At 42.8% G+C, this 13,256-nt stretch overlaps 1 protein-coding gene across 3 annotated transcripts; it reads left to right on the top strand.

Moving 5' to 3' along the window:
• Positions 1–297: 297 nt before the first annotated feature.
• On the top strand, positions 298–12,788 carry hrh2b (histamine receptor H2b). 3 transcript variants are annotated; one of them, XM_012829943.2, is made up of 4 exons: positions 298–677; positions 10,098–11,098; positions 11,478–11,938; positions 12,448–12,788. In XM_012829943.2, exons 2-4 carry the CDS (start codon positions 10,481–10,483, stop codon positions 12,452–12,454), a joined length of 1,086 nt encoding a protein of 361 aa, XP_012685397.1. In that variant the 5' UTR covers positions 298–677; positions 10,098–10,480; the 3' UTR covers positions 12,455–12,788. The 3 variants fall into 3 exon arrangements, with proteins under 3 accessions (XP_012685397.1, XP_031427772.1, XP_031427773.1); XM_031571912.1 differs by having other exon boundaries at positions 11,478–12,788; XM_031571913.2 differs by lacking the exon at positions 298–677 and adding an exon at positions 4,602–4,851 and having other exon boundaries at positions 11,478–12,788.
• Positions 12,789–13,256: the final 468 nt, after the last annotated feature.

Consider the following 13,256-nt stretch of genomic DNA (forward strand, 5'->3'; position numbering starts at 1 on the left):
TCTGCTCAGACTTTAATAACACAGTACCGTCTGCTAATCAGAAAAGATGCGCTGGATGTTAATACCCCTCACCCATGAACTGTACTTCAGATTGGGGAGTTTAGCCTATGATCTCCCTCTAGGTTTGACATTCAGTGCTCCACTCTGTGGGTCCTGTCGTGCAGGCCTTCTTTGTGTTGCCCACAGTGGATCCAGTCGAGTCTTCTATTAAGCGTGGTATTACCAAGCATCCAAGAGTATCGGGTGCAGTGTGTACAGCCCTCATATTCAGATACATACACATGTCTCTGTGCTACCATGTGCTCTTTCCAATAAACAAAAGGCACAGTTTGTGGTATAAAAGAGGATTTAAACCAATGCACTTTAGAGTCAGATTGTCCATGGCAGAATGTGTGTAAGGATGTGAAGAATGTGTTTGCTTGTGAGGTAAGATTAATTAGTGTTTGTTGGCTGGCTTCGTCGTCTGCATAAGTAGAAGCACGTGTTAGTTCTCACCCAGCTGGATTTACCCAGATATTGTGTGTTGGGAGGGAACCTATGCTAGCTTTAATGAGTATGAGTAACACTGGGGGAAAGGGGATAAGAGAGCGGACCTAAAGCTCCACTAATATCTTAATAAACAAGAGCGGTACACAGTCAACAGGAAACTAGAAGTTGGTCTATGGATTCACTTTGAGGTGATGTAAAAACATTTAACTCTTAACTTACATGAAGGACATTTAAAGGACATTTTGTAAACACCTTTTGAGTGTCTTTTTGTGTATTCAGCATATCTGTCACATGAGATTGTTGATGGAAAAGTATTGCTTCTACCGGAACAATTCAAAAAGTAAAACTCCATAATTAGAAAAGTGTTATGGATCCTTTGTGTATTATAGTTTATATACTGTGTAAATTGTTTAATTATAACTTATGTCATCTAAAGTGTCGTAACATTTTCATAACCTGGCCGTCCATGGTGTCACATTGTAAGCAAAGAGAGTGTGCTCCTGACCGCACACATCAAACCCTCTCTGTGGGGGACTTGGTATTTCCATGCTCAAGCCCCTTGGGCTCTGGTGCGGTTAACCAGCAGGAGTCCTGATTCCTGGTGAGTAGTTGACCTACACCGTGACAGCGTGATCTTATTTGCCAAAATGTGGCTGATCTGAACATTGTCAAATGTGAATGCCCACCGGTGATGGCACACATGATCTTATTGTATGACCCGACTGATACATTTTACCTTGTTTTCCCCGAAATGATTGTGATGTAAAAATATTGCGGTTTTCCCATTTTATTGTCCCATACATGACAGGCCACCAGAGACCTCATCCACTTTAGACATTATGAATACACCATAGACATTATGAATACACCAGCAGATGTGTAAACATCCAAATACTGACGTGATTCTGTTTCACTGTCAGTCTGAGCTGGCTGATTTCCTCTCATTAATTGTGCCTAGCTAATCAAGACTTGTACTAATTAGCAAATCCAGATGGTCGGCACAAGATACTGAAGATCACTGCTTTCTGAAGGTGTGTCTTCCACCTCAGCATAGCACGATGTGCCAAACCTGAAGAAATGTGTTGGGAATCAGCCCTGTCTATGGGATGGTGGGCCCCAGATTCCCGTGGGAATTAGATTTGTGCTGTTTATTTCCTGTAGGCTTATCACATGAGAGATTAAAGAGATATTAAAACGGATTAAATGACCACAACACAACGCTCTACTTCACCATGACACATTACCCTATAGGCATGCAAAGCATGTGCTTCTACATCTCATTAGCTGCAAACATGACTTGCATTTGAATGAAATGACTGCCAGAGGTAACATTTACAAACACAGATGAGCATATTGTTTCTCGTCATGCACAATCAAAATAATTAAAGCCATAAACACAGCAGGGGTGTAATTTGATTGGCTGTTGAACTCAAATATCAACAACCTTTTGCAAAAACCGAAACTGAATCACAGACTGCATCTCCAATATGACATAAGAATATTGTGCGGCATATTTACATTTTACATTTAGTCATTTAGCAGACGCTTTTATCCAAAGCGACTTACAAGGATATATACACATTTTTACATTTACACTGATGGCACACTGCACATCAGGAGCAATTAGGGGTTCAGGGTCTTGCTCAAGGACGCTTCGACAGGGAATTGAACTAACAACCTTCTGATTACTAAACGACTTCTCTACCTCCTGTACTCCTGTATTTACTACTGTTTGTAGGTACATTCATGTTCTGATAGTTAATTTACACTACTATAAAATAATCAGTAACCAGTTCATTATATGAATTTAATAATATTATACACAGTGAAAGAGAGAGAGAGTGTGTGTGTGCTTAGATTTTTGCTCATGTGTGTTCTCACCCTACACATAGTCTAAATGTGGCTTTCTCTCTCTGTAAATCAGATATACATTTGCCTTGTCAAACAAAACTCTACTCTATCTATACTACAATTAATCCTGTTCATTGTAGTACCTGACCCCTTCGAGACTGGACATTCATCTAACTTTATCAGTGATGACTACATCCGGTTTATCTTACTTTATGAGCAACAACATGGGCTTGGCAATCCCCACATATACTATATTATCCTCACAGCAGTGAATGCAGTGGGCATCCTCTTGTCTTATCACTGTCTGAAACATCTTCCTCAATAATGGACCCATAAAACTACACAGAAGCAAAGCCACCATGTGTTTTAATTGATACTTATTGATGACATCAACCGTTGTCAGCTACGTCCCCCAATCAAAATGTGGTGTTGTAAAAATTTGGTTGTGAGGTTATCATCACTGTGATTAAATCTGTGTTCATGCTAGAGCTGGTACCTGCGCTGTACTTTGTAATTATTAACCATATTTAAATAACAAAACACACTGCTGTCTGTCCTCTCTCCAAGTGTACTCTCATGTCATGACGCATTGGTGATTTCCCTGTTTTTGACGGAAAGACAGGGAATATTGGTTCACCACAAAATGAAAAGTCTTTCATTATTAAATCATCATCTTCAATATCATCTCAGTAGGCTCCCCCCTTTTTATATGGAACCAAAAATCAGTTAAAGTGCAAACTGTCCATTAGTCTGAAGAGGAGAAGCAGAGTGGGAGAAGTAATGCATACAACCGCATTGCAGATAAAACAACTTGCCACAACGGGGCATCTGAAATATGAGCCAGTGGAGCTGATGGAGTTTGAACAGCACTGGAGGTCATAGCTTGGTGCCATCCGTAGACACTGAACAATAGAAATGTTCCCGTTCACTGAAACCAGTGTAATGGTTTCAGGTTGTTGACCATTCAATGTTACATGTCATCCGAAGTCCACTCATATTAATTATTTTGGTCACACTTTATTTGGATGATCCCTTAAAAATCAACAAACTATCTGTTGAAACTTTGTTAACTCTGTTAGTGTTTGGATAAGGTGATGTTCAGTGAACAATTAAAAAGACTGGACTTGAATTTCAGCAAACTATCTATAAAGTTTCTGTAGGCGGATAATCCAAATAAAGCGTTACTGTATTAATACCAAGGTGAAAGCCAGATAAAGTGAATATCGAACAGGAGGACCACAAATAGCTCCTCACGTTCCTCTGATAACAAAAAAAACCCCGTACACAGTCCTGGCTCTGTAGATGGGAAACAGACATAATGGTTTGTACCGAGCTAAAAACAACCCCAGCTAATCAACACGGTGCATCGGGAGCACAGAACAGAGTGGTGTCATTTGATTGGCTGTTGAACTCAAACATCAACAGCCTTTCATGAAATCGAAACTGAATTGCAGGCTTTACTTTTAAGTTTAAAACAATTAAAATGAAAAGAAAAAGGGTACAAATCAGGAAGATTTCTCAGCCTATGCAAAGATAACGTGTGCATTAGATTTTCTCTGCCTTTTCTCCATTCATTATAATCTGACAGTCTACGTTCAACTGCGACAATGCATGCCAAACTCTTACATATTTCTTTTTTAAGAGCCATTAGTTTCTGCCTCCCTTGAACTCATTCAGATTGGCCGTGTTTTGTTTGTTAGTTTTGAGTTTCTTCCTCCTTGACTTAGAAACATCAGGTTGGCTTATGGAAAGAAATCCTGCCTGCGTCTTTCAGTCATTAGCGTACATTAGCGTTATTTATGCTTCCCCCGGGATGGGAAATTATTAAACGACAGACCTCGATTCCCAACAGGCCTGCCACTTTGCAGCAAGCAGCATTACAGTTCCCACCAAGTAGCATTATTCTATAAATATACATGTAATTATTATGTGTGTGTGTGTGTGTGTGTGTGTGTGTGTGTGTGTGTGTGGGGGGGGGGGGGGGATTGTAGGTGGGTGCATTCATGTGTGTAGCCTATGATATTGATGATGTGCTTGTAAAATGCATTTGCAAGAAACGTGAGCAGTTACAGGAATCCCACTGAAGTGATTACACCACAGAAAGAAACAAAAAAAAACATAGCAGGAAATGGTCATATACAGAAACACACACACACACACACACACACACACACACACACACACACACACACACACACACACACACACGCACACGCACACGCACACACACAACATAGAATGCATGGAGGAGTGCAAGCTGTAGGAGCTGAACATGTGCAAAGAGCAGAGAGGTGGGAGTGGAAGTTCAGGAGAGGAGGCAGAGAAAGGGAAGGGAGGGAGAGGAGAGGAGAGGAAAGGAGTAGAGAGGGAAGAGCCGGGGTTGAAACAGAGAGGCTGGCAAACACACAGGCAGGCAGGACACAGGTCAACAGCTCTCCTTAAGAACAAAGGACTACGGCATGGGCAAGGAATTGGCAGTCAGCACTGGTTCACACTCTCTACCTGTCTGAAGTGAGTGAGAATACTTTCTTATTCAGGATTCACAAGGACCTTTTTGGTTTAATCAATAAGTCATGCTTTTTTCTAATTTGACTTGGTTTTTTCATTGTTCCACCAAATTTGTCAAAAGTCTTTTTTAATTCTTGTAGTACTAAGTAGTACTCAAATTGTCAAATTAGAAATATCTGTGTACCATGAAAAAGTTAACCTGCATGTTAAGTAAAGGCTTTGCTTGTGTAATGACACCTATTGTTATGACATTTTGATTTGTACCAGTCTTGTAGGATTGTGACTTTGAGATGTTACCAAAATTATGTATCGAGTTTTCTTGTGTAATCTCAAAATTTGGCTTCTTTGCATGTAGGGCCTTTGTCTCTACCAAAACCTGTCAGCAGACACAGAGAATGAAAGTTTTAGAAGGCATAAGGTGGTTTCCCTCTTAGCAGCAGTCTATTGTTTTGACATGGAAACCATTAGATTTCATTGCACATTAACAATCTGGTTTTATGAGCAAAACTGGCACAAGATGGTGGCATATATGTTTGTGGTGTGAGTGTGTGTGTGTATGAACAAAAAACCTTTTGATGAGGTTGCCCAGTGAACCCTCTGGCCTTCCAGCATTGGTGGCTAAACATTTACCGCCGTGGTTAGCTCTCTAAGAATGCCAACACGTCTCAAGAGTGGTCAGATATGCTCACCTTCAGCAGTCATACAGCCTAGCCCTTGGCTGCCAGCCAGTGCCAGCCTTTGTTTGATGTGTAACTGAACTTGTGCCAGTTTTTTTTTCAAAATGTTTGTGGCACTTGTTTATCCACCTGTTTTGATTTGACAAACGGGAAATTATAAATGTGGATTCGTATATGAATATGAATGATAAATAATCATATACGAATAGAGAATGCATATGATTTCCAAAGGAGCTCATTTGGCTTTTCTCTTTCGTTATCTCAGTGTCATGTATTGTATCAGAACAACAACTTTATCATGATTAGCATCATGGGAAGAGTTCAAGTTCCTGGAGCTATTTATGTTGGCAAAGCGTCAAAGTAATGTTGTTTTTAGTGGATGTTAATTCTGTATGGATGGACTCTTGCCATGATCCCTTTCATCTCCTACTCTATCACCCAGGCCTTCAGATTAACATGTGTACCAGTACTGACGCAAGGAACACAAACCATTCAGCTTCTGTTTTCAGTCTCAGCCACTGTAGAGAGTGACAACACACAGTGCGATATGCAAATCCTCACAAACAATGCAAGCATGTCTTTTTGCACACACTGCGATAAAACATGTAATACTTTTTAGGTTTTATGAGTTTTGAATGGTCCTGTTGTGCATTGGTGAAGAGAATGAATTATGTAATATCCTGTAAGGTAACCCTGGGATCTTGTCATGGAAACACGGCTCATGTTACGCCCACTGCCTTTGTGTCTCCAGGGGCAAGAGTGGAGCGATGAAGACCCAACTGTTGTAGTCAGCCAGCTCTCACAGCGACGGTGGCATTTCAGAATTCATACCAATAAACATCCTCATGCCCTTACCATTGTTGACACATTACACATAGCTGAGCTCAGGGGCACCCAATATTAAGTTGGTAGTGAGTTCTGTGGCACCAGGCCATGTGCCCAACATGACACAAGTTTCTTTGTTTTGTTTAGTTCGGTTTCCCATGGGCCATGGGGGAAACTCAAGAGCTGGAGCTTGGCTGCTTCATTTTGGGTCAGAAATGCTTTTGGCAAGCATTATATCACTTGCTCCTGGGACATGCAAGGTGACTGTGCATTTTCTGGGGGCTTAATGTTGAGTGGGGCCTGCATGTTCCCATGGCTGAAAGAGGGCAGGTGGTCAAGATGAGACAGCAGGTAGCCTCATTGTCATTCAGTCTCACTTCTCACCTCTGCTGTTCCAAGCGTAAATCAGTGCCTGCGAGCACAGTTATCCATTATCTTTACCATTGGCAGTGGCCTGACTCTCCTTCTCATAACTCTCTCTCTCTCTGTCTCTCTCTCTCTCTCTCTCTCTACCTGTCTACCAGCACTAGTTTGGCTTTTGTGGAGTATCATTGTTAATGTCAACCTATTTGAAACATTCTGAGTTATCACTCGGAAAGTTTTACTTTCCCCAGAAATCACTGTAAAAAGATTTGGTTTTATTGGGAGCTTATACTGCGAAAACACTTTAAAGACAAGCTTAATGGATATGGTATTTACATTTGATCAGGATAAACTTTCTGACACTTTCTGTTGTTACAGTAAAATAAGACAGTGGAAAATAACTTAAATGGAAGCCAAGAATATGCAATATCTCTGTCATACCAACAAGTCTATGCAATCAGCCCATGACTGTTAAGCAAAAAAGCGGCTTAAGGAGAAGGTGAACACATTGTGTTTGAACAGCTGAATAAAGAACAGCTACGGGGTTGCTGCTTGCTTTATCCTCATCACATTTAATTTAGCGGATAAGAGATGAGATATTAAATGGAGTGGAACGGAGTAAATGAGATGAGATGCCATTTGATCTGGCCAGGGTTTGAAAGTTCTCACCAAATATTACACCTTAACTAAGATTTTAAAACACAGGCAGAAAAGCATTTGGATAAGTATGCACTCAAGTGTTTATGCAACTTTGTAAAATATTTTATATTTTATGAGGTAAACACATCATTGATAAAACAGTCTGTTTATATTTTACAAGGCCAATACGCCATACTGCCTTCCACAAGTCAATCATACATTTAAGTGCAAACCATGGTAAGGGTTAAAGGATAGAGGGAAGGAAGGGAAGAAAGAAAAAAGCAAGCAAGAAAGAAGGTAACAGAGACTGAGAGAGGTCCAAACAAATTAATCTGAATGGCCGTGTTCGCCTCCGTCTCACCATGCCTGTGGATGAATGTGGATGCCATGCCCACGCATACATGCCACCTCTCATATCCGCATTCACTCAATCCCAGCTCATTTACGGCCAGAGATTACTGCCCGGTCCTCTGTGTCCACGTCATGACCACGTCATTGAGGACACCAAACCTGGATTTGAGCTCATCCCCTACTGAATCTACACACTTTCATGACTCGTGATTTAAAAAAAAAAAAAGAAGAAAAGAAACAGACAGAGAATGTGGTATGCCATTCTGCCTTGGCTTGTGACTGTGGTGGTGGTAAATATGTGCTGTGGCGTTTGTTACGGTTAACAAATTATGGCTGGAAAGCAAGCGTGTCAGTGCGCATAAACAGCCTTGTCAGATGAAGGGGGGCTGAGGTCTGCCGTGTGAGCATTTGGGAAGGCCTGTTCTTCTTACTACTGCCCTGGCTTGGCCATGAGTCCCTCATCTCAACCACCCAGATCTCAAACAAAAAACATTCACTGCCTGCTTCATGTCACCCGGGCGTTGTCATAATTGTTTGCTGAGAGCATTTATGGCCTTCATTTTCCGCCTCATCTTAAGGCGTCTGACCTGAGATGGCACTCAGTGATCGTGATCCGTGTCGTTCATGACAGAATAGATAGTATATTAGATAATTCCTTTGTGTATTATCAATGTATCTATACCGGATGGTCAAATTGATTACAGAGATATAGTCCTTTGCCTATATGCTTTTTGTGTGTAAATGTTTGACACATTCCATTTTGGTTGTAAATAGCTGATTTATGACATATTTACATGCAGAGGTGAGGGGACTCTGTCAAGGTTGCACCCCCAAGAGCTGCTTTCATTCTATTAAGCCTCCTGCCACACTGACAAAGCAAAGCAAATGGTGAAGTGGATAGACTTGTTTTCTTCTGTATTTTTAATCCTTTGACTGTGTTTGCTCTATTATTTATGTTCCCACATGAATTTGGCCTACAGAAACATAGTGATACCTCTCTGCTCTAATTTCAGACCCTAAACTGAATTCGTAATCTCACCCATTTATTTCCTTTGACTAGACAATTTGAGCTAAAGTATTTAAGATGAACAGTGTCTAACTAACTAAACTAATGGTATGTGAAATATGAATTTACATTAAAAAAAAAACAATAACAAAAAAAACATACACCTCAGTACATACACCGGAATGCACCTATGAATTAGAACACAGGAACATTGAAAATCAGTCAACACTGTCAACAATGGCAGAGCTAGGAGGCTAGGTACATCTCTTCTATAGGCTCATACATGCCATTTCTGTCACTGCAAGAGGGCGAACACATCTTTCATCTTGCCATTGGTGCTTTAATGAATGTCGGTTTCTAACCCTCTCTCTCTGTACGTGACGCTTGTCCAGGGGGCTTGATTTGCGCCACGGGCGCCGCACGGACCCGCATGGACCCTCCCGTTGTCTCCGCGATCTAATTTGAGCCCCGATAAACAGGCCTGATCTCATTACCTTTTACCTCCGCTCTCTGCCATCGCTCGCGTGTGCCGGTATCATCTGTCCAAATGGCTTGCCACCGTACTTTGCCTTCTGCTTCAGAGGTATCGTCTGTCTCCCGCGAGCACGTTGCTCCTGGCCTGATAGCCACTGGGGGAGTGCAAAGAACAACAAGGCGTCCTTCTGCACCTGGTGCTTTTGTTCACATGCATCCGTCAAGTGGCAATCCAGTCGAAGCGACACAGAACATGTATGGGTCCTTAGACATTGTCTGATCCTTTGTCTTTGAGGCAGCAAATGATGCTACAGTAATGTATTGGTGATCAAAGCTCACGTTGTTCTTTCAGTTATTTATTGCTATCTGAAATGAGCTTCTCAGTAAGCTTTGTATTGATCAAAATTTTACCCAATACACATGCGGTAGTTCCAGCTACACGTTTTTAGAGATTGTATTGATTTTCCTGTGTGGTAATTTACTCTTGAAACTAAAGCAAGCTTCAAAGCTGTGCGACCCTCATTGATGCCAAAGGCAGGAATTTACATGGGTTATAGTCAGGTGACTGGAAGAAACAGCCAAATGGATCATTGGCCATTACATTCATTAACATTTGTGCTCCTCATTATATGCCAGGTTAGAAAAAAATAGGACTTAACCTTTACTGACATTATACTTGGAGATAGTGGTAGTGGTTGTCATTGCTTTAGGGAAGGTGACTTTACTGGTGTGTTTTCATTAATGTTTATGAGAATGACCTGTTTATGACACCAAAAGGTGCATTATTATTCACTGATATAAAAAAACACACAAGAAAATTGTGAGCAGGCCATACAAACTAAACAAGATCTTGGAAATGTATTAATATTGCTATGAATTCAGTCTGATATACATTTTCTCTTGTTAATCAATAGGTCACCAATGATGGAATGGAGGGACCTCCCTCTGGTGAGATGCCACCTGTAGAGATATTCTCAGCTCCACACTCCCTCTGTGACAGACAGACTGACCTCATCGTGCTAGACATGCTTAGGACTCTTCCAAAGAATTTATGTCACTGTTCACAGATCTGCATATTCTGGACAGTTCCAGTTCCTGGATCTGAACTGTGATGAAAGCTTTGGTCTGTACTGGATCAGGATAGTGACGTGGGTCCAATGTAGAGGACTTCTACCTGTGGCCTGTCAGCTGTGGTACAACCACAAAGACATTTTCTTCTAGCTTCTCCTGAGAGGAAAGCAATGCAGGAGAGTTTGTTCCTCGTGTGACGCCTCGGACTCCAGCCCTGGAAGTAACCATGATATCCACGGCGATCAAATGGGTGATGCTGATTGTGTTCATCGTGCTGACAATCGGTGGAAACGTGCTGGTCTGTCTGGCCGTCGGCACAAGCCGCCGGCTCCACCGGATCTCCAACTGCTTTGTGGTGTCTCTGGCCGTGACCGACCTGCTGCTGGGCCTGCTGGTGCTCCCCATCTCGGCCACGCTGGAGCTGCGCGACGGCCACTGGCCATTCGGGGGTGCCCTCTGCAACATCTACATCTCCATGGATGTGATGCTGTGCACTGCGTCCATCCTCAGCCTGCTGGCCATCAGCGTGGACCGCTACCTGGTTATCTCGGCGCCACTGCGTTACCCGAGGCGGGTCACTCCTCCCCGGGTGGCCGCCGCCATCACTGCCATCTGGACAACTTCGCTGACCGTGTCGTTTGTGCCCATCCACCTGGGCTGGAACACGTGGAACTTTAGCGTACAGAACGCAGACTGGCAAATCAACGACGAGAAGGAGGAGTGGAGCTGCCGCTACGAGTGGAATAACAGCTACGTGCTCCTGGACTCCTTTGGCACTTTCTACCTCCCCCTGCTGGTAATGTGTGGGATGTACCATCGTATTTTCCGCGTGGCCCGTGAACAGGTAGCTGTGGCTGTGGTACTGGCCATTTATCGGTAACCCATCGGTATTATAACATGCATATTTTCCCAATTTGTTGTCTTAAGTCTGGGCACTGTACCAGAACATTCAAATTATAATACGTGTGACTACATGTATGTCACATAGCTGTACAAAATGTATGGTAAGTAGTTCCTATGACATTGGATGTATGATGCTTAATGTATTCCAAACAATGATAAATATTGCATACATCCTATGTTGATAATACCATTTTGATATATAGTCTGCAGTAATAAAAGTTAGTACACTACTATTCTGCTTGTTCCAGCTCATACTTCCTGCTTACTTCCATCTTACTGTCTGACCTCAGCATGACGCCTAACATTTTATCCTTTCCCAGGTGCGGCGCATTCGCGCGGCCACGCCCTCCTTCGCCCGCTCGGCCTCTGCCGCCGCCACGGCCCGGGAGCACAAGGCCACCGTGACCCTGGCGGCCGTCCTGGGGGCCTTTGTCATCTGCTGGGCCCCCTACTACACCTACTTCACCTGCATGGGCATGAGGGCTGAAGCCGACCCGCCTGAGATCGTCCACTCGGTGGTGCTGTGGCTGGGCTACTTCAACTCGGTGCTGAACCCCATCCTCTACCCGGCCCTGAACCGTGACTTCCGCCGGGCCTACGGCCAGCTGCTGCGCTGCAGGGGGGGCCATCAGCGGCCCTCCGCCACCTCCGTGTGCGTGGCCCTGCAGAAACGAGCCGACACCTCCAACGGACACCAGATCGTCCATGACAAGAGCGTGCTGCCAGAGGACACCCATCTCAATGTGCTAGAGGGAAACGGAAATCTGACTGACCAGACAAGGTTAGGCACTACTTCGAACCTAGTGTCAGTCTTAGATTTACAAGGCAAATGTGCATTCACAAAATGTTTTTTGAAGTGCCAAATTGGCACTGATTGGCTGATTTCCAACTGTAGATCTATTAAATCACCATAAAACACACATAACAAGTTCCTGTTGCTATCTATTGACAGTCCAGGATCATGTCCTTGATTATGTGAGCGCTAACTGAGTGATGTATTTAGCGATTGTGTATCAATGTATGTGCTTATATTGATTTTCCAAGGCAGTCACACGTATAGGTATCTTACAATGATAGAAATGTGTAAATGTGTATTACGTACAGTACATTTAAATATTTTAATACTGAAGTACCTCACATAGAAAAGTGTATATATATATATATATATACACTCTTCAAGAATGCAGCAACAGATGAAGGAGTGTGATGCAGAAGCTTCCACCTTTCAACTTATTCCCCCACCCACATTCGAGCATTATTGCCTCTGTTAACTTTGTTCAATTGTTTCAGGTCTTAAACCTACCTTCTCCCTGATGTCTACCTGGTGGCAGGTGAGACACACAGAAATATACCAAAGGTGAGAGAAACAGACATAATTAAACAGAGACAGACAGACAGACCTGAGGTGAGATGTGAATAATGACAGTGTGTTGTGTGAAGCATTGTGTGGAAAAGAGAGCAGGGAAATGCATTGTGTTGAGGATCAGAGGATAGTAAGTGGGATTTTTCTCTGGCTTGATAAGTACAAGACTGAGCTCCAGTGGTGCTTTCCTATGAGCAGTGGGTACTGCAATATGCATAAGCCATATGGATATACAGCATGGAATTCTCTTGATTTATGTACATTTGGATGAAGATTTTGATTCCCTATGTAATGCCTTCCAACAAGGATGTTTGACCAGAGCCATGTTGTGGACACACAACAAATTACAATATATTGTCCCACAGTCGATATGTGTATTTCCATAGAGAACTCATCAGAATATATCAGTATGTGACCATTAAACATATTTATTATCTGCCCGTTTTTCATCTGGAACAATGTGACATAAATTGCTTGCCAGAGACAGAAAGGGGACAGCGGCTAGTGAAAGAATGTTAGGGGAAAAGATGTTCACATGTCTTGCTGTTTCGAACAGGCTGGTGGGGAATAGTAAATGAGTGACTGTCCTGTCCCGTTTTCCTAGGAGCCTTTTGGGTAGACAGAGAGAGAGAGAGAGAGAGAGATGATGATGAGACAGGCCCAACCAGTCAGGGCTGCTTCAGACGGCTGGCGAGAGTCACTACCCAGAAGATCATTCAGGATCATTCACCTTGGT

Source organism: Clupea harengus, chromosome 8, assembly GCF_900700415.2.
Source record: "Clupea harengus chromosome 8, Ch_v2.0.2, whole genome shotgun sequence".
In the NCBI taxonomy this organism is placed as follows: Eukaryota; Metazoa; Chordata; class Actinopteri; order Clupeiformes; family Clupeidae; genus Clupea; species Clupea harengus.